The sequence below is a fragment of the Papaver somniferum genome, chromosome 5 (genome assembly GCF_003573695.1).
Source record: "Papaver somniferum cultivar HN1 chromosome 5, ASM357369v1, whole genome shotgun sequence".
Taxonomy (NCBI): Eukaryota; Viridiplantae; Streptophyta; class Magnoliopsida; order Ranunculales; family Papaveraceae; genus Papaver; species Papaver somniferum.
In genome coordinates this window covers 72,609,397-72,632,153 of record NC_039362.1, presented here as the reverse complement: position 1 = coordinate 72,632,153, position 22,757 = coordinate 72,609,397, and the positions used below count along the sequence as shown (strand labels likewise).

The following is a 22,757-nucleotide window of genomic DNA, read 5'->3' as shown; positions in this document are numbered from 1 at the left end:
CAAGGGTAATAATGATGAGGAAAACAGGCTTGGAAAGAGGCAAAGATGAGAAGGAAATCAAGCTCTTATTGCTAATGACAGTTCTTCTAGCTCCACCAGTACCATTGTGGTTCCAAACATGGATTCCTCAGCTGCTCCAAAGATCATCACTAGAGATAACCAAAATGTAAATGCAGAAAAGGAGAAACAGGTAACAAAACTACATCTTTTTTCTTTAATATCCTCCTTTACTGTCTTTCAGCTCACTCATTGTTACTTATTTTACATCTTTTTACTTTTGCCTTTACACCTTTATCAGTACATTGCATATATTAGGACTCTAAATTATAGGAAGAAATTTCAACTTTATTTTATCCTCATCATTTTTGCAAATATGAGAATTCTCTCATGGAATGTGCAAGGTTTTAAAACTGCTTCTACTAGAAATCATCTAAGTGGCATTATTAGAGCTCAAAATCCAGACATCATCTTTCTTTGTGAAACTAAACTTAGTAAAATCAAATGTCAACCTTTCTTAAAACAGTACCAATATCCTAATTGGGATTACATTGAACCTGAAGGCATGTCTGGAGGTCTAGTTATTCTTTGGAAAAATGGCTTCACCTGTGACATAGTTGATACCCATTTAAATATGTTTAGTGCCATAGTCCAATCAGATCCTAGTAAGCCAGAATTCCTCTTAACTTGTATTTATTGTTTTTCTAATTATACAAAGAAAAAAGATCAATGGAGTTATATCAAACAGATCAGTGAGAACAATAGCAACCCTTGGGTAGTCTTAGGGGATCTTAATTTTCATCTAGATGATAATGAAACTGATGCCTCTAGTTCTTCTGATGGTTTGGTCAATAATATAGTAGCTAGCAGTGGCTTAGAAGATATAGGTTTTATTGGAAAAAACTTCACTTGGAGTAATAATAACATGGGTACTGGTACTATCAAGTCAAGAATAGATATGGCTCTTGGAAATGGCAACTGGAATTTATATTTCCCTAATTCTAGACTTCATCATCTTACTCAGATAGGTAGTGACCACTGTCCTATATTACTTGATACTGATACCACTATACCCAACTGATGGAAATCTTTTAAATTCTTCTTAACCTGGTTAAATGATAATTCTTTTTCTACTATCATCACTAATGCTTGGAAAACTAGTGTCTCTGGTTCTCCTGGTTATCAGTTAGTGTCAAGATTGTCTTACACTAGAAGAGAACTCTCTTTGTGGAACAAAGAACATTTTGGTAACATCAACCAGAAGGTGGAAAATCTCCAGCTTGAACTCAAGCAGCTTCACGAACTCCCACAAACTACATGCACTGAAAGCAATATTATCAAAGTCAGCAATGAACTCAATAAATGGCACAAAATCAAGTCTGAATTCTACCAGCAAAAAGCTAGAGACCACTTCATTAAAGATATGGACTCTAATAGCAAATACTTTCACACGAAGGTGAACAAGAGAAGAACAAGAAATAACATTGACGCAATTCAAGATCACAATAATATCTGGTTGCAATCTAGAGAAGACATTGCTCAGCATCTGACACATCATTACAAGAGTATCAACACTTCAAGTAATCCTGTGATAGATGTTAACTTTTACAAAAATATTCCTTCAATAATTTCAGTGGAAGAAAATGAATCTCTCATCAGAATCCCAAGTAATGAAGAAATATTTGCTACTCTCAAGAGTATGGAAAACTGGAGCTCACCTGGTCCAGAGGGATTTCAAGCTGGTTTTTACAAGAGTCAATGGGCCACAGTTGGGGATGATGTTTGCAATATGGTTAAGAGATTTTTTAAAACAAGACATATTCTCAAACAGATTAATGAGACCTATATCTCCTTAGTTCCAAAAAAAAAGAAGTGTACATGTGCAGCTGATTATAGGCCAATTGTCCTACGCAATACTTCCTACAACATTATATCAAAGGTGTTAGTTAACAGAATGAAGCCCATAATGGAGAAGCTCATCTCCCCTTATCAAGCTGCATATGTCTCAGGCAGGTTAATCAGAGACAACACTGTGATTGCACAAGAAATTATTCACTCCATGAAGAAAAAAAGAGGTGAAAATGGCTGGCTGGCACTAAAGCTTGACATGTCAAAGGAATTTGACAGGTTAGAATGACCCTTCTTTCTTAAAGTTCTAGCTTCCTTTGGGTTTAATAATGAATTCTGTGATCTCATCCAACAATGCATCAGCACAACTCAGCTTTCAGTCATGCTCAATGGTTCTCCCTGTGATTCTTTCACACCTACAAGAGGAATTAGACAAGGTGACCCTCTGTCACCTTATTTATTCATTCTAGCTATGGAGTTTCTTTCAAGACAACTCACAACATCTCAACAAGACAACAAAATAAAAGGTATTAAAGTGGTTGCTTTATCACCAGCCATTGATCATCTACTTTTTGCAGATGATTGCTTGATCTTTACTCAAGCAAATGTTACTTCAGTTAACAACTTACTGGAATTACTTCACACTTTCAGTTCTCAGTCAGGTCAGGTTATCAACTTTGAGAAAAGTTCTGTTTATTTCAGCAAGAAAACCAAGCCAGAGGTTGCAGAATCAATCAAGCAAATCCTAAGAGTCAAGAGTATGAACTCAAAATAAAAGTATCTAGGGTATCCACTCATAATTGGTCATTCAAAGCAAGAAGCCTTCAAGAGTATTAAAAATAACTTTGAAAACATGTTCAATGCATGGTCTTTTACTTCTCTTTCACAAGCAGGCATAGGTACAATGATAAAACATGTACTCAATGATGTACCTATTTACCAGATGGGTACTTTCAAGCTGCCAGCTAACCTTCTTCAACAGCTCACAACCATTGAAAGGAAGTTTTTCTGGGGTTATCATAATAACAGAGGTCATAATCCAATTGCTTGGATGAATGTGTGCAGACCAACTGAAATGGGAGGTTTAGCTTTTAGATACCTTGAAAAACTAAATTTAGCTCTCCTTACTAAGTTATCTTGGAGAATCTGTAATGAGCCTAATTCCCTAATGGCTCAAACTCTCTCAAGTAAATATTTCAAGTCTGGATACCTACTTCATCAGCACATTTCAGTGGACAATTGCTCTTACACATGGAATGGGATTTCAAAAGGTCTGGAAATTGTTAGGCAGAACTACTTTCTGGAGATCAACAATGGTAAGAAAACAAGAATATGGAGAGATAGATGGATCCCTGGTATGTCTCAATCTCCCACTCCTCAAAATGATTTCTTCAGGTTCTATGAGTTTGTAGAAGAGTTAATGGTGCAAGAAACTGCTCAATGGAATATTCATCTTATCACCGCTTTATTTGATGCTGACATTGCTCTCAAAATCCAAGCACTTTACATAGACATCAGCAAGGAAGATTCTATAATATGGATGCCAGCAAAAGATGGAGTATTCTCTGTGAAAATCACATACAAAATGCTCACTTACAATGACAAGGAAGTTCAAATAGAAGGCAGAACTATTGATAGGAAGGTCTGGAAAAGTTTATGGAAATATAAAGATGCACAAAGGATAAAACTCTTTGCTTGGAAGTGTATAAGAGGTGTTCACAACACCAAGATCAGAAGGGAAATATACAATAGCAGCACTGAGACTAGCTATGACATCTGTGGGGGATATGAAGAAACTATAGAGCACATTATTTTTGATTGTAGGCATGCCAGATCAGTGTGGAGGGGCATAAACATCAACATTGATGCTGTCAGAGCTAACTACAATACAGTTTCTGAATGGGTCACTAGTTGGTTCTCTACTTCAAATCAAAACAGGGATGACAAATGGATTTATTCTCTTATGATTGGTGCTTGGATAATTTGGAAAGATCGTTGCGATGTAGTTTTCCAGGGAGTCTCCTTAAACCCTATAAACTCCATACATAGAATACATTATCACCTTGCATCTCACTTGCATGAAACTCATAATGCAGCTTCTTTATATTCTAATGTCTCTAAGTGGAAACCTCCTTTAGAAACCATTGTTAAATTTAACATAGATGGATCTTATGATGCTGATACTAACCAATATGGAATTGGCATTGTGCTGCGTGATTCCACAGGAGAATTCCTTGGAATGAAAAGAACCTATGGAAGTGGAGCATTGAATCCAGAAGTTTTCGAGTGTATGGAACCGATTTTGCTTCAATTATGTTCTTGTATAATTCTATGAGAACATAGAAATTGAACAACTCTTTAATTAGTTTCATTTGAGTCATTTGAACTAGTTATGGTTAAGATGAATAAGGTTGATATGAGAGTAATCATATGGCAAACCTCGGTTAACTATTTGTGAACCAACATGGTGTACACGTTTGGGTACGGTTACATAAACTTAAATGAGGGTACATTTAATTTGTGTGTAACAAGCTAAGTTTGATCTAGCGGTTGAAAGATATATGCTTGGTTGAATCAGGTTTTTCATCTAACGGTGATTATTGGATGCTTTGTTACCAAGGTAACTTGGATTGCAAGCCCTGATTTGAAAACTATATAAAGGAGAACTCTAGCAACTGGGAAACCTAATCCCCACACCTCCTATGTGTTACTAGTTGCATAACTAGAGTCGATTCTCCTTTAACCTTAGGTTTTTTCTCGAGACCCTGTAGGTTAACGACTTGAAGACTTCATTGGGATTTTGAAGCCATACCCAACTATTCTCTTTGTAGTTATGTGATCTGATCTTGTTGTTTCTATCGTGATTGAGTGCAATTGTAAAATTGGCTTGAGATTTATATCTCTGATAGGCAAGATAGAAAAGTAGTCACAAACACCTTCGTCTCATCGTTTGTGATTCCACAATAACTTGTTTCGCTAGTCGATTAAGTTTATTGTGAGGTGATTGATAATACTATGTTGTTCTTCGGAAATATAAGTCCGGTTTATCAATTGGTTCCTGTTCACCTTGATTTATTAAAAGACGGAACAAAAACTCTTGGGTATTTCTGTGGGAGACATATTTATTCAATCCTATAGACTTTTCTGTGTGAGACAAATTTGTTTATCAAGTCTTCGACTTTGGGTCATAGCAACTCTTAGTTGTGAGTGAGATCAGCTAAGGGAATCAAGTGCGTAGTATCCTGCTGGGATCAGAGATGTAAGGAGCACAACTGTACCTTGAACCAGTGTGATATTGATTAGGGTTCAACTACAGTCCAGTTCGAAGTTAATTGGTCCTAGGCTAGTGTCTGTAGCGGCTTAATACAGTGTGGTGTTCAATCTGGACTAGGTCCCAGGGTTTTTCTGCATTTGCGGTTTCCTCGTTAACAAAATTCTGGTGCCTGTGTTATTCCTTTTCCGCATTATATTTTGTTATATAATTGAAATATCACAGGTTGTGCATTAAGATCAATCAATTAGAATATCCAACCTTTGGTTGTTGATTTACATTGATTGACACTTGAACATTGGTCTTTGGTAACGTTCAAGTAATTCCTCTTATATTCAATCGGGCTCGCAGATTTCTATTTGTTGATTGCGGATTGAATTAAGAGTTAGAGATATTAAACTCTTTGATATATTTTATTCTAGATTGAGTCTGATTGTCTAGTTGATTCTATAGAAAGTGTATTGGAGTAAGTCCTCTCAGATTTCCAAACAAACTTTTGGGTGTGGTTGTTAGACCCCGCATTTTCAATTTTGTTAACGAGGAACCGCAAATGCAGAAAAATCTCGGGACCTAGTCCAGTTTTGAATACTCTCAGAATTAAGACATTATACAAAGATTATTGCCAATTTCGTGTACTTGAGACCAATTAAACTAACTCCAAGTTACCTATTTTCTTCAATATCCCTGCGCAACGCACGCAAATCCTAAGATAGAGTCCACTATCTTAAGTTGCTTCATCTGCTGTGAAGACTTTTACCACTCAACTTTTTTGGATCATATTCTGAAACAGTAAATGACTAATTTGTATTCAGTAACCTCTCTAAATCTCAAAAAATAAATCACAGATAATGTTGAGTTATACAAAGGTTTCTTTTCTTAAATAATATAAACTCTTTTATATCGGTTTAGATCAACTAATATCTAGGTTACCAAGATAATAAGATCCTAGCTCAACCTATCATATTTAGATCCCGAAGAAGACCACCAAATGATAAATCGTCGACCTTTACGATAAGCTATAATATTACTATCATGATATTCAACCTGTGTCGGGTCTCAACCAATCAAGTATGCACGAAGTATATCACAAAGATTATAAGCCAATCATAAATCTTTTTGTATCTTCAGTCTTCAATGTACCTGCACAAATAACTCGATTCCCTTATGATTAATCAAGCACAGTACGGAGTCTATTAACAATGGATAAACACAAGCTTATCTCCAGATCTAAAAACGTATCCGAACTTTGTTGATCCTTGATCTAGTTCGAGTGACCTTATATCAGAAGAGAAGAATCACAAAATAAACAAACTAGTGATTATTAAGTTTCAACTACCGTTTGGAAAACAAATCAATAATCAAAAACTAAAATAACCATACGATTCTAGTTTCCCATCAACGGTACTTCTAGACGCTTCTTGATCCCAAAAAAGACTTTAAATGACAGATGTAGGAGATTTCGCCTAATTAGGTTACCCTCCTCTCCAAGATAGTATTACAAATGATACTAACAGTCAGCTATCACACTGACTACAAAATGAAGTGTGTGTGTCGGGATAAGTTTGTAAGAAGAACAAACTTCACTATTTATGGACCAAGGTAGTTTGGACACCAAGGAATTTCCCTAACCGAAAATATCAAAAGATATGCAATAAATACCAAGTTTCAATTTTGTCAAATTCCAACTATATCCAACTAATATACCGAAATCTCTCATAGATGGAAACTCAACACTAGCTAGCATACAAGTATATTTTTTTAATATTCTCTAGAGATATGGTTTACTTACTGGTAAATTAAAGACATATAAATTCGAAAAACCTAAAAAATATTCTCAAATATTTGGGTTTGGGATCTCACCTTTAGTATCAAGGAATATCTTTAAACAATAAATAAATAAAATTATAGCACATGTTCAAATTACTCATTATGTCGTTATAGTGAACTCTCCTAAATAGCAACTCATATTCCGAATTCCATGTAATCCCTAAAGTGTATATGATAAACCGAAATTCAATTGATATTGTGGATTGGTCCAGCAAGTGATCCCCAAGGTAGGGATCCGTCCTGCTAGAGATCCCCAAGTAGTAATTGGTCATGTTAAACATAGTTTTCTAGGCATGAAATCAACTCAAATCTCATCACACAATCTAGTAACGAATTATAGAGATAATATTATGTCGCGAATACTAAGTTCAAAAGAAAAAAAATTATACTTCGCATTTCAATATATCAATGTTGTAATACAACTTGTATATTCTTCCTTGACACTTTGATCATAATGTAATGACTAATACTAGAGATTCACATGTATAACTTCGCAGGTTATGATTTCAATATAACTGACTTTAAAGCAACATAGATATAAATGGAAACAAGTCAAGTCTTGTATTATAACCTCAAATATAAGGATGATGTGTTCGTTGATGTCGATACGTCTTCAGGTTCTTCAGAGTAACACGAGTTTGTCTCAACATTTATAGACTTCCTATTCTAACCTAACAAAGTTGACTGTAATAATATAATCAAGGCGACTCATGTTTTGAAACTAAAATATGACAACCAAACTTGACATACCAACGCTTGGTGGGTTCAACTGAGCAATTCTATAACAAAGTCTCATGACTCCAAGTCCTGAAAACTCTAACAATCAAATGGCTCTAGATAGTAGATGATGAGGAAGAAACTGGATTAAATAATAATTAACCTATCCTTACTCAACAATATCACTATTGAGACATCAAAAAAATGATCGTCATGTATCCTCTAGAAATCAACAACTTGTCACCAAAAAGGAGGATCGATACTTTGAACGATGATGATGACATTCCTCAATGCTATAAATGTCAAGGATTTGGTCATATTTCTCTAGATTGTCCCACTAAAGATATTCGTTGGAAGAAAAATGCATATACTACAACGCTTGACTCTTCCCCCTATGAGAACGATCAAGATTATAAGACAGAATATGTTGTTACAGTTGTTGAGAACTGCAACCATGATTCATTGTCAACGTTAGATACACATGATGAGTTCAATTCTGAAAGTTTTTCACAAAAACTACTTTGTCAAGATAAAAAGATTTCGTCTTTGGAATCTGAACTTGAACGGATAAAATCTTTATTCGATCAAATAAGTTTAAACTATCCTAACGGCAAGGGAGAGTTGAATAAGAGACTTGAAAAACCTAAACTTTCTCTAAACTCTGGGGAAAAACCCGTGTCTAAAATTATCAATAATCTTGATAGTTGTCATGATGAAATTAGGAAAACAAAAGTTGTAAATTCCAATCTAAGGAATACTCGGGACTACTCTTATAAACCGACCAAACATATCTCTCATAAGTCTGATGAGAGCCACTCAAGGAAAAGGTTGGATTACTTTCCTAAAACTCAAGGATTTACCTCTACTTTGTATGCACCTTGTTTTCAATGTAAACAATAGGGACATCGTAAAAATAAGTGTCGAAACAAGTCCCGAGATCATAGACACAGTCTAGAGAGAAGTTCTTACCATTCATCTGGTACAACTGAATCGAGAAATCTATCTTGAAAAGACGAGGGTACCCAAATACACCACAATCATTCGAATATCAACCTATAAGTCATATACCAAGTGTGATCGTTTATGGACAAAGTCGTGACAATTCAACAACTATGGTGTACACTTTGTGTGATCGTCTATGGATACGAGATCGAGACAATACAACAACAAAGTGTTCACTTGATAATAGGTACGGTATAAAACCGAAACACTATAGGATTAATATCAAGTGACTAGGATTAACATACAAGTGTTATTTACTTTAAATTATAATTGCGGAATAATAAAGTAAATAACACAACAAGATTTTGTTAATGAGGAAACCACAAATGCAAAAAAAACCCGGGACCTAGTCCAGTTTTGAATACTCTCAGAATTAAGCCGCTATACAAAATTTAAAACCAACTTCGTAGTTGAGACCAAGTATACTGCGCCTAGATACATATTTTCCTCAGTATCCCTGCGCCTTCGACTTCTAGAGTCACGCACGTGAATCACCAATCCTTTTGATCGTATTCCAAATAGTAAAGGATAAAGCTGTTTGGTAACCGCTCTATTTAATATTTGGTCATAAGATATTTATGAGTCATTGACAAAGGTTCTTCCGTTTAATCTAATAAACTCCTTTGTCTGGTTAGATCAATCTAAAAGTTTGATTACTGAAATAATCAATTGCAATCAATCAATATAGAACAAAAAGAGTAACTATAAAGTGATGCCGATCTCACACAACTAGACAATCAAGTCTATCAATGATAAACACAATTCTAGTTGGATCCCAACCGATCAAGGTTTGTTCACTATATTCACAAGATACGAAAACAAATAAGAAAATCTTCTTCGTCTTTAAATCTTCAATTGCCTTGAATAACCTGCAAAACACAACTTGAATCCTCTTGATATTAATCACACACATGATAGCGTCTGTTAACAATGGATTATCACAAGATGTCTTTAGATCCGAAAATGGTTTTAAACATCATGTCGATACTTTGATCTAGTTTGAGTGATCCTTATGTCAGAAGAGAAGGCTCTCAAGAATAATCAAAATAGGTGCAATCAAAGTTTCAACAACCGTTAGCCAATCAAATCAATAATCAAAAACTAAAATAACAATGCAATTATCTAGTTTCCCACCAAGGGTTCTCGTAAAGCTTCTTGATCCCACAGAAGTCTTTAAAAGAGCGGTCATAAGAGATTTCGCCTAATTAGGGTACTTTCCTTTCCGGATAGACGACTCCACCATAAACAACACGAATGAAGTTTGCCTGGCTCTTAGGATAGTTTGCAAGAAATACAAACTCAAGTATTTATAGACCAAGATTGTATGGACAACAAGGAAATTCCAAAACCGAAAATATTCTCAAGATATTCATTAAAGTACCTAATTTCGGTTTTCCTATTTCCAATTAATTACAAACCATATTTCCGAAATCTCTGTTAGAAAAGTTCTATTATTAGTGTAGCACATTAACCAACAATATTTTCCAAAGTATATGCTTTAATTGTTGGTAGTTAAAACACATATTATGAAAATCATAATTAAATGCTTTTCAATATTTCGGCTCGGGATCACCTTGAGTATTAAGGAATCTCTTTGAACAATTAATGGTAGAAGTTATGTACATTTTCAAATAATGTCGACATCTAGAAGTTTCTCTCAGCAAACCCTAATTCCAAGATCACACAAAACATAAAGAGATATGTGAATATTGGAGACTCGGTTTTGCTACTTGGGATCGGTTCTACTATGACTCACAATTTAAGTTGTGACTGGTTATACAATGCTTCCCAAACTAGGTTATGACCGGTTACATCATACTTCCAAAAGTCACTTGTGATCGATTACACCTTACTTCTCAAATTAACTTGTGATTGGCTACACCTTGGTTCCCAAAGTAGCTTGTGACCGATTACATATAACTTCCAAAATTAGTTTGTGATCGGTCACACCTTGCTTCCAAAAGTAGCCTGTGATCAATTACAACTAACTTCCCAATGTAGCTTGTGACTTGTTACACCTTGCTTCATAAAGTAGTTGGTGACCGATTACAACATGCTACACAGTATAGGCTATGACCGGTTATACCTAAATTCTCAACATAAGTTAAGATAGATTCTACCTTGTCACCTTGCATTGGTCATCCAAAATATATTCAATAAAGAACCGAACCAATCATGATTTCCCTTTCGATTATGAAACAAGTTCATACATCTACTTCCTTAAACTAATGTAATAGTACATAGTTCTCTAAGATGAAATTACACCTATATCTTACACATAATCAAGTAACTAAATACAAAGATTATGTTGATGTCGTATTTACGAAGTTCCAAAAGATAAGCGTTTATACTTCGTAATTCAATAAATTCCTTGACACTTTGATCATAATGATATGACCAAGTCTAATCACTAGAGTATTATATATATACAGCTTCGCATGTTATTTTTCAATATAGTACGACTTGAAAGATACGTTAGGAATGGAAACAAGATCATCTCAATATTAATAACCTCAAGTGGAAGGATGATGTCTACGTTGTAGTCGTTACTTCTTCTCATTCTTCAGGTTTTTGGAGTAATACTTGTATGTCTCAACATTCCTAGACTTTCTAGTCTAACCTAAACGAAGTTGACTCTACTATTTAATCAAGCGACTCTAGATGAGTCTTGATAATAAAATATGACAACCAAACTTGATACCAACGCTTGGTGGGTTCAACCGAGCTATGATCTAACATATCTAAGTCCCGATCCAAGTTTAAAGATGATGTAAAGACGGATCAGATGAAAAACATGGATAACTTGATATCAGGCTATCAGAATCTTGTTTCTGAACTGAGAAAAAAACTCAAATTTCAGGCATAAAGAGTTCTTGGATTTCAACAATCGAAAACAATGAGAAAACAATTATTTCTAATAAGAAAGAGGAGTTGATCAACAATCGAAAATCTAAGTTTCATATCAATTTAGATCCAAATTTATAGATTGAATATCAGAAAAAACCAACATTGAATTCACACACATATGAAACATATTTGAACAATACAACATTAACATATAACAAAGCGACCAGTAACCAACTATAAAAACATAACTCGAAAATTATCAAAATTGTGTCGATTCCAAATCAGATTCAGTTATCAACTTCAACAGTTAATGGAGTAGTATTACACCAATTTATCATTCAAACCCCACCACCAATAATAACAACAATCACGCCCAACCTCCTCATCCACCACCACCATAATAACCAGAAGCACCATTATCTCCATCATCAATTTTATTATCTTAACCTAACCACAACCAACCTCTTCATCACCAATTTCATTATTACAGCCATAACCATCATAATATCCATCATTAGTTTCATCGTTTTATCCTATTTCTATCTCCATCACCACCAATTATAATACCACCACCACTAACAGAAACTTAAACAAGACAAAAAAGATAATCCATGTTTATTTGTTTATGAAGACTGAATCTTCATATTTGAATACTAATGATGATTTTCATCGTCTCATCTCGATCGATGCTCGAGATTTGGTTTTAGATTCCAGTTTTTCGTTGGTTCAAAATCGATTCTTTAACAGGTGCTGGTGCTGTTGGTGGTTGATTTGGTGGAGGTGATGGGATTGGTGTAAGTGGTAGACCAAGGACGGAGCCAAGAATTCTATACATGGGGATAACTCATAAAAATTTAATCTAAAGGGGGTTAATAATAATTTTTGTTAATAAATAGTAGGAAATTTGAAAGACTCCTACGAAATTATAAGATTTTTAGGGGATGCGGCCATGCGGGAGCCACCCTTGGTTTAGCTGTAGCTTTGTCCCCATTGAGGACTAGCACGCGGTGTTGGAGTGAAGCTGGTGACCATGCAGATGGTGGTTTATCTCTCGACGGAAAATTTCTTCTCTTTCTTTCTCACTCGGGAATATAACGACAAGGATAAAATGGATATTATTATTTTTTGGAATTCTAACTTACTTACGAAGGGGTACTTTGTGAAGGTCCAAGGAATAGTGGTGAAATCTTATCAAAAAGAGAGGCATTTATCCGATTTTCGCTTTATAGAAAAGCATTTACATCTCCTCCATGTTCCAAGAAAAACATATGAAGGGAGATAGCTAAACGAATTTCCCTTGCTCTTTTTCAACATGGCAAGGGCTTTTAGCTCTTTTCCTGTGACATGTATGGAAGAAGCCACAAATATTAAATAAACCCATAAACCCGTGGATAAGGCTGAGCCGGAAACATTCTGCAAGACCATTGTGCACTCGACTTTCAATGGATTTTTACCTATGAAAGGCTTGTTCTTACAAACTAGATTTGTGCCCGTGCTACGCACCGGGCATTTCTCTTCTTTGAATTTGGTGTCCGACCCCGTGATAATGCATTTTTTATTTGGTGTGCACAAGGCTTCACCCCGTCCCGTGACGATGCCTTTTTTGGGTTGATGTGCACGGAATGAAGCCCTGGCCCGAGTCGATATATTTTTGATTTGGCGTGGAGAGACAAATATATTAAATAGATAAACGAAAATAGGGAATATATGCGCTACTTTTCCCTTTATGTGTTAACAATTTACATGAATCCGTGCTATTTTTCCCCTTTTATGTGTTAACAATTTAACTGAATTAAAAGAAGACATGATAAATGTAATTCGTTCTTGATGGCAACGAACTTTGTTAACTTCGTGCATGGTAATATCGCAGTTATGCTCGAAATGATGTGGCTGGTGCACATACAACATTACATTAACTGCAAATGTTTTTCCGAACATTTTACTAAAAGAACAAGACTTAAACTGCACACGAAAAGGTATTAAAAGAGAGACAATCAATCCGTGCTGATATATGAGATTGTCGTTGCACCAATTCTTACTGTAGTAAATTTAGAAGTGCATAATTTTCTCAAAAATTCTTCTACAATATTTACTTAGGGTAATTAGACTTCATATAAACATTAACGAAATGCCAACCCAAATTAGACTTAGTTAAGGATTGTTGGGGAAAAAAGAATGATCCGTGACTAAACTACAGTGTAAAATTCATTCAATTAGCAAATAGTGATCTTATTCCCGTGAGAAACAACATCTAGCAGCGGCAAACAATACAAAAATGTGCCTTAAACACCATGCTTCCGCTAAATCATCTAGCTTTAAGCTTCGGAGACTTGAAAGAAATGTGCCATAAAAGATTACCGAGACTTAGGTTAGAAATCATGTCTTTTTCTACAGTCTTCTCTTTACAAAATTATGTCGACATCCAAGTCTTATAAGTCTCATAAGTAGTTATGGCCTAAAGTTACGCTATTCCGTCCTTTACGGCGAAAAATCGATAATTGTTATCACCCTGGAAGGAAAAAATCGTGTTACCATCCTGCATGAGAATGTACTTACCCAAGTAACCCAACCGAGAATTCCGAAACTAAGCCAAAGGTAGATAATCCGTACTTAATAGTGCTTGAACCGTTACCTTCCACTTCATGAAACTATGGCATAAAAGAAAAAACAATCCTTCCTTCGCGATAGAAAATCAGTAAGTGTTTGTATCCTGTATAGCAAACGTACGTACCCAAGTAATTAGCCCAACCAAGAATTCACACACTAAGCCAAAGGAAAAAATTACCTTACGTAAATTACTTTACCTTTCACTTCTTGAGACACCAATACCAAGTCAGGAACCGACAAAGTGATTTCCATTATGTTCACGGTATGAGTCCAAGTTGATGCTGCAATGAAAAAAAAAAGAGAAACTGGAGCAAATAGAGAAACTAATACATTGGTTTCCGTTGCTGAGTGTTTTTTTTTTTTGCCTAAGTTTGTCATTTTCTCACTATTGCTCTCAATTAGAGGAAGATAACCTCAATAGCCGTAGTAAAAAGATGACATCAAAACCGTAAAAGAAATCAATACTAAATAAACCCAGTTTGCTAACGATTTTCCCTTCTGGTAACCAAAACCAAAAAAACAACAATTCTTCCTTCATGATTATGAGGGACCACGCTACCAAGCGAAGCATAAGTTTCTAGACATGGTCAATCTTTACTACAACGTAAGAGTATTTGATAAGATTTACTACAACGTATACCAAATAAAACAATCCAAAAGTCACCTTCAGTGTACAAACTAAAAGAATCCAGAAGTCACCTTCAGTTTTTGTCTGTAAAGTTAATGTTTCAGCTATACTTAGTTATAATGATGATGTGATAACAAAAAGAGGACGCAAGCCCTAATGAATATAGTCATTGCACCCGAGAACTATATGATTGTATGGAAACTCTACAGAGCGATGGAAAAGATACAAACCTTTTGTGCAAGGGATTGTTGCCGATGGATCTTTTTGTTTCATCCTTTTTATGAACTCATAAATCTCGAAGCCATCCACGTGTTCCAGATTGTGAACACATAAATCTCGAAGCCATCCACGTGTTCACAAACAATAATCGCATACATTCTAATTCTGAAATTGTACGTCGTATATGTAAAGGGGATGATTATATCGATTCATCGACTCTAAGCCTTCGGGCTTGTCATTGTCTAGTCGAATATTATCATGAATAATGTTCGTATAAAAGGGATAAACAGAGAATCAAACATAAATGTAAAGCACATGACGTTCAATGCTGAATGTAAAGTGCTGAAATATAAATGAGACAAAGATTTACGTGGTTCGGCACTAAGGCCTACATCCACGGGGTTGGTGTTTCACTATGTATTGAATGATTACAAAGATAGTCAAATGACTTTAGAGTACACATAGGTCTGTGGAAGTAGGGGGATCACTTACTCTTCCTATTTCTCTCTCCTATATTCTCCTATCTTTTCTCTGGATCGGTCGACCCCTTCTCTCTTAGTGGAGAGGGGTATTTATAGGGTTGGAACGTGGGTCCCACTTATGAGGTGCCGTTGTAATCTTATCTTCTTGTGCTTTGTGCCCATTACGCAGAGGTCTTCGACATATGTTGCGGCCTAAGCTTGAATACGAAGGGTTATCCTCGCCTCTTCCACGAGCTGATTGACACGTGTATATCTCTTTGGTATTTAATGCGGGTAGATGGATGTCTGCTCGTGTCAGACAAGTGTCTCTTTGTCTGGTCACATCTGTGTCAGTCAAACTTCCTCTCAGCCGTTGATCTGGGATCTTCCTCGGGATTGGGTGTATTAACACCCAAGGGGTATTATCTGGTGCTCCTCTAAGCCATCATACCTCTGTGATCTTCTGTCCCTGACCGTCAGATCTTCTGGCCGGTGGCATCTTCTGATGAGATGCTTGTTATCATTTTTTGATATCTTGTTTTGCATGCCTTCCACGTGTTTCTTTCTGTACACGTGGTAGATGATGAAAGGTGTACATACAATTTGCCACTCTTCTTCTGACTTGGGCGTATTTTTCAATTTAGAAGAAGAAAGGTCGTCCTACACGTTTTATCTCTCCTGAAATAACTTCCCCTATAAATACGGGCACGTTTCCCACTTTGCATTAACTTTCCCCATAACTGCTCCTTGGTACGAGGGACAGTTATTGTCTTCTCTAGCTTTATAAATAGGAAAGAGAATGTGAAAAAAAAATTTATCCTCTTCTTGTCAGTGTTCATCCTCTTCTTGTCAGTATTCATCCTTTCTTTGTTTTCTATTCTTGTTCTTTAGTCATTTATTATCGTCATGCTTGTGAGGAAGATAACATCATTCAATTTTCTGTCTCTTTCGCTCTCGACTGTTGTTGCCCCTGTATCGCAGACACCTAGCTTTTGATATCTCCGATCCTCCTTTCTTCGACTGTGGTTGGTGCTTGTCGTCCTCTTCTATACAGGTACGGGTTTTTTTATTAGCTGCTCATCATTGATTTATCTATGTATCTACCCGTTTGTTTCCTGCTGCTGTATTCTTGGCTTTGTGATGAAGAACACACATGTCGAAGCATATATGCTTGCCCTTGTTCTTTGTTACAAAGTCTGTGAGTCTGTATCTAAGTATTATCCCTGGAGTTTGATGGGGTATTTCTGGTTATTTTTAGTTCTTAGGGTTTTTAATGTTTATCCGGATGAACCATCAATTATGGGTTTTTTTGATCTTTAGTGATCTCCTCGTATTCTTCTCTAAACTATTTTTGTGTTTCCTTGTAGATATGTCTGATCTTCCGCGGGCTCCTTACCAAACCCCGCCGTCTAGTCCGCCAAGATCCCCTCCGCGTCGAGATTCTGACAGATCTCCACTTGGGGAAGGTCCTTACAAGTCTTCGCAATCGGATCCTCGGGGTCATAGGGTTTCATCTTCCTCTGGTGCGAAGGTTGTGCCTACTAAGAAAGGGGATGTGCCGACGGGTCCTTCTGGGTCTAGGTATGCTGTTAACCGGGCCCCTTCTCGTCCTCGTGAAGATTCTAGGAGTACGCAGGCTCCCCCTCGTGATGACTCTAGGAGTACGCGGGCTCCTCCTCCTCGTAATGAAACATTGGATGTTCTGCCCCTTCGTTCTATGGCTCCTCCTTCAGTGCCTCCGCAGAAATCTTTGCCTCCTCCTCCCACGGTTTCTTTCAAAGGGAAGTACTCCAAGGGTACTATGTCGAGAGCTGATCCTTCTAAAAATCTTCCTTCTAAAAGGAAAGCTTCGGAAATTAGTCCTACTTCTGATTCCGCAGACGAAGAAGAAACTGTCCCCGTGATACGCAGCATTTCAGTTGGTAAGAAGAAGGTCACTTTCAAGCATATTGATCTTGAGATGTTCAAGGAAAAACACGAGCTTCAAGCTTTTGAGGTTCGCTTCTATGCCCCTGACGATGATATCACTTACGAGCTCCTTGCTAAGTATCAGTTTGACGAGTTTCATCTATTGACTACGGTCGGAGCCTTCGAGGCGGGTCTCATGTTGCCCCTATATAAGTCGGGTGACTCCTTTTATTATGACGTGCTGGCTAGTCGCGAAGGCTCTTCCACAAACACTCATAATCGTTCCGTGTCACAACTATCTGGGAATTATCTTCGTGCACTGAAGGAATGTTACCTGCGAAGCAAGGGAGAGACTATGATGACCTGCTATGTTCCAAATCCTGCAGAGAGAGAGTGGTACACTCCTCAGAATTTTAACAGTTCCTTTGGGGATTATGTCAACAGTAGAAACCGTAAGCCGTGGAGTGTTAGTCTTCGTAAAATTGCTGCTCCTCGTGGTGAAATTCGTCTTTTGAGTGAGGTGAGTGATGCCAAGCTGAAGTATGTTCCTGGTACTGAGGGATATGCTAAACAGAAACTCTTTCCTGCTCGTGAAAGGATTAAGCGTGACCATGATTATGAATGGCATGCTACTGTTATTGAGGTAGTTGTTCCTTCGGCTTATGGTTGGATTCCTGGTCCGCGCGGTTGGCGTCTTTCTGAAAACAGCAAGCCTCGTGAAACTCTTCTTGCTCGTTATGGAGATTTCTGTCTTTGGCGTCCGAATTTCGCGGGCATGAATTTTCATTACGCTCTTGATTTCGTTGATGGATATGAGGAGGAGGGTTCTGGTGCTACCCATCCACCGAAGAGTGCTGCTGATGCCAAGGTATAGTTTCTTCTTATATTCTCTATTCTATTTGCCCCTTTTTCCTTGCTTGAAATAATTTTCATTTTTGAAGTGAGGGAAAAAATGAGCCTTTGTGGGGATGTGTACTGGTTTGTAGGTGTCGAAGAAGAAGAAACTTGGACCCAAACAATCTTCTACTGTGGTTACCGGTGAGGCTGAGGTTTATGAGGAGATTACAAGTCCTGTAAACGAAGGGTATGCTGAGGATGAAGAAATGTCCGATGGAGAAGAGCGTACCGATACTTCTCACCCTGATGATGAAGGTGGTAATGGTGAAGAAGAAGTTGTCGCGGGTGGTGATGGTGAAGAAGAAATTGCCGCGGGTGGTGATGGTGAGTCTGAGGGTAATATTACCGTTGGTGGTACTGGCGGGGGTGGATCTGCCCCTGTTGGCGATAATATTGTTGGTGTGGGTATTCTGCCCGTTATTTCCCCTGAATTTTCTTTTGGTAGGATATATTCCGCCGGGGAATCCTTTGATGTGAATGCTGCCATGGGTCTTGCCGAAAACTTCTCATTGCTTTCCCCAAATGATGATTGGGATGTGCTTGGGGATATTGGTAAAGAAGATGCCACCGGTCAGCAGGCTGAAAATGCCGGTGGTCATGCTGAGGCTGGTGATGTCGATACTTGCGCGAGTGAGGGGAGAACAGCCAAAGGGAAGTATGCGGTTGAATCTCCTTCAGAGGATTTCCCTTACTCTCTAATGCCTGAAGGCGAAGATGCCATTTTGGCTTGGCTTAAGAAGAAAAATCTGATGTTCATCCCCAACCCTGCCCCAGTGGTCCCTGGTGAGAAGAATTCTGACGCTTATACTTGTCAGATGATGCAAGTGTCTTCTGAAGTCCGCGTTGCTGAGATGTGGGAGAAGAATCTGAGAGCTTCAGAAGCTAACCTAGTGGTTGATCCTCCCTCCTCTGTTGCTGATATGATGGCCATAGCTGATGGGTACCAATACGGTTTTCCCCAGCAGCGTGTCTTAGAGGTAAATCCTTGTACTGATTCCCTCATGATATACGGACATTGTATTCTTCGCGATATCCGATCCCTTGGGTATAATAATGTTTGTTGTTTGTGACATAGATGATGAGGAGCGAACATTGTAACCATGTTCTATACCAATTCTTTAAAGCAAAGTCTTTAAAGTTGGAGGCTAAGCTTCGTCATAGAGAAGAAGAACTATCTGCGGCCGAGATGGAAATAAGTGAACTGAAGGGTCGACTGAAGGAAAAGGAGCGGCTGGGTAATGCCGAGGAGAGTCTCCGTTCGGAACTTGCTATAGTCCGCAACGAATTGGAGCAAGCTCGCAGAAATGTATCGTCCCTCACAGGTTCGTATTTTTTATTGGTCTTTTACTCCTCGTGATTCCCTATTTGTACTTTGGTGTTCTGTCTCAGTCTCCCCACCCTATCTTCAGTGGGTGGAGTCCCCGAGCTCATATGGCTTCGGAAAGAAAGTGAACGACAGAAATCCCGCATTGCAGAGTTGGTGGGTAAGTTGAAAAGCGAAGCCGTAAAGTGGAATGCTCGTGCTGATGAGCACAACGCCTTAGCAGCTGAGTGGCGTGAAAAGCGAACACTGATGGTTGATATGCAAAATAAGTACAATCATGACCGTCGTCTGTTTAATGGTACGCTGCTATGGACGCGTGACAACCTGCGTGATGCTCGAGGACATGCTTCAGACTTAGAGGCTAGAGTGAGCTTTTTGGAAGGAGAGTTACAACAGGCTCGTTCTTTCTTAGGCCCCGGGGTTAGGGATAGTATGCTGCATTTTTCTGAGGAAAGAGATAATGCTAGGGCTGAGGTTGGTGCTCTTAGTAAAGCCCTAGCAGCGTCTCGAGCTGATGTTGCTCGCCAAGTGGAATCTGAAAGAGATCTTGAAGTGAATGTGTATCGACTCCATAAAAGGATGGGGGAGATGAATGACGAAGTCAACCATCTTCGTCACTTGGATTCAATGAAGCAGGTAGATTTAGACGCGAGTCAATTTGATCTTACGAACCTTCAAACGGATTATAAGAAACTATCCGACGAATATGACTTTCTTGATGAGGCTCGGGATGCAGTTGTTAATGAGTATGAAGAGGCTTCGCCTAATGTCGAAGGTATAACCTCGTTTTATCGAGTGTGATTCTGTTATTTCTTCGTTTTAACCCCTTGGTATTTCTTGTTTTCAACACTCGAGGGACGGCTTCACGCAGCAAATGATGAGCTTAAAAAAGCTCAATCTGCCTTAGTGCAGCAGGAAGGACAAGCCAACTATTTCAAAGGGTTTTCCGCGTCTCGTGAGGAAGCAGCAGAGATCGCCTCCAAAGAGGCGGAACGCCTATCTGCATTACTGTCTCAGGACAACCAGCGGACCGCTGTTATCACTTATAAAGATCGATGTCAGTTGGCTGAAGAGACCAACAAAGTCCTAGATAAGATTGAACTTGATCTTAAAGTCGAACATGGTCTTGTCAAGAATTATCCGCGTCGTCCCCTTCCCGCGCCCTTGCCTGGTTCTTCTGGGCCTTCTTCAGGTGGTAGCGTACCTTCATCTCGCAAAGACAACCCTGTTGATGGAGCTGTATCGTCCAAGTAGATTTATTTTATTAGTCATAGAAAGTTGATCCTTGTTGATTATATAATTTCGGATCATTTTTTGATGTGTTTCCTGCTTTATCTTATTTGCTGAACTTGTAATCAACTCTTTATGAAATGGATCATCCTTTTGGCATACCTGCGTTTTCAATTCATTTTTATTTTAAGTATTGTGAAGTGTTAAACTAGAAATAACTTGCTTTGTAAAAAGTTGAGAGTGTTTGGGTGCGACACCGAAGGTAAATACCTTTGTGATCGTCTTGAGACCTGTCACCCCGCTGGAGAATCCTGGGTCAGAGGATTCCCAAACGGTGGTGGACGAGGCAACGTTCTAGGATATGGGATGATTATTTGAGATATTTACATGCACCCATTCCGTCGACCCGCTGCCTTAAAATTGGTTGGGTATCTCTTTCTTTTGGGTGCCTTCCCCCAGGTCTTACACTCATAGACACTGATAGGGGAGCCCTGAGAGATTGTAGATTAGCTACTTTCCCCAATATTGTTAATTTATTATGTAATGTACATGCGTTCACCCAGCGGGCCTTTTGACCATTTCGTTTTCTTGAAGATTTCCCAAAAAGTTTGTTTGATTGAAAGGTTGAGGCCTGCTACTCCTCGTCCAGAGATAGAAACATGTAAAGCGGTTACGCTGCCTTCTTCTTCTGGTATTCTTCACGCAGATGCAAAGCTGCGCTGCTCCTATGGGTAGTACGGTTTGAGCCATTTAGCATTCCAAGGGTGCCGGAGGACCTCGCCTTTCAGATTGCGAAGATAGTAGGAACCGTTTCCCGCAATGTCGTGTATTATAAAAGGTCCTCCCCATGTAGGTGCTAACTTTCCCCATTTCTTCTCTCGTTGATACTGCGGGATTGTTCTTAGCACATACTGCCCTTCTACAAAATTTCGAAGCTTAACCTTTTTGTTGTACTCTCTCGCTAATCTCCGTTGATAATTTTCCATCTTTTGCAATGCTGCTTCCCTCCTTTCTTCCAGGTCGTCCAGTCTCTCTAACATCATGTCTGTTGTGATATTTTTCTCCCATGCTTCGGTCTTTGTGGTTGGCATGAGGATCTATGTTGGGATGACTGCTTCAGCTCCATAAGTGAGGAGAAATGGGGACTCCCCAGTGGCATATCTTCGTGTTGTCCTGTATTCCCATAATACATTGTGTAGATGTTCACACCATCGCCCCTTGTGTTCGTCTAATTGATTTTTGAGGATAAGGGCGAGGTTCTTGTTAGTAGCTTCCGCTTGTCCGTTGCTTTGAGGGTATATGGGGCTGGACTTGTTTTTCCTTATTTTGAAAGTGTCGAAGAGCATGTCTATGTTTTCCCCTGTAATTGTTTACCATTATCGGACACGATTTCCGCTGGTATGCCGAACCTGCAAATAATGTTTTGGAATATGAAAGTAAACACGTCCACGTCTCTGATCCTGGCTAAGGCTTTTGCTTCCACCCATTTACTGAAGTAGTCCGTGGCTACTATCAAAAATCGTCTTTTCCCTGATCCTTCGATGAAAGGCCCAACGATATCTATGCCCCATTTTGCAAATGGACACGGACTATCCACATAATTCAACGTTGTTGCTGGTGCGTGTATCTTTTTGGCGAAACGCTGACATTCTTCACATCGTCGGGACATTCTTGCAGCATCTTGTATCATTGTGGGCCAGTAATATCCTTGCATTTTTGCTTTGTCGGCTAGTGATCTCATGCCGCTATGATTCCCTGCGTCACCATAATGGATGTCGTTTAGAATTCGATGCCCCTCTTTCCTGGATAAGCAACGTAGTAACAGTCCGAGGAAAGATTTCTTGTACAGGACCCCATCCCAAAGATCATATCTTCCTACTTTGGAGAGTATTTTCCTGGTTTTTTTATGATCCGCGGGTAAGATTCCATCCTTGAGAAACGCATGGATCATCATTCTCCAATCATATTCGTTGT

At 38.3% G+C, this 22,757-nt stretch overlaps 1 protein-coding gene across 1 annotated transcript; it reads left to right on the top strand.

The window, feature by feature from the left end:
- The first annotated feature begins 118 nt into the window (after window positions 1-118).
- On the top strand, window positions 119-12,279 carry LOC113279176. Its single transcript, XM_026527880.1, has 6 exons — window positions 119-190; window positions 299-1,025; window positions 1,188-2,124; window positions 2,209-2,603; window positions 2,739-4,133; window positions 12,257-12,279. Exons 1-6 carry the CDS (start codon window positions 119-121, stop codon window positions 12,277-12,279), a joined length of 3,549 nt encoding a protein of 1,182 aa, XP_026383665.1.
- The last annotated feature ends 10,478 nt before the right edge of the window (window positions 12,280-22,757 follow it).

Excerpts from the sequence above, each read along its gene's own strand:
- LOC113279176 (XM_026527880.1), top strand. The coding sequence starts at position 119 with ATGGATTCCTCAGCTGCTCCAAAGATCATCACTAGAGATAACCAAAAT. Across the intron at positions 1,026-1,187 it reads TCATCATCTTACTCAGATAG|TGTCAAGATTGTCTTACACT; the intron begins GTAGTGACCACT and ends GTTATCAGTTAG. Across the intron at positions 2,604-2,738 it reads GCAAATCCTAAGAGTCAAGA|GCATAGGTACAATGATAAAA; the intron begins GTATGAACTCAA and ends TTTCACAAGCAG.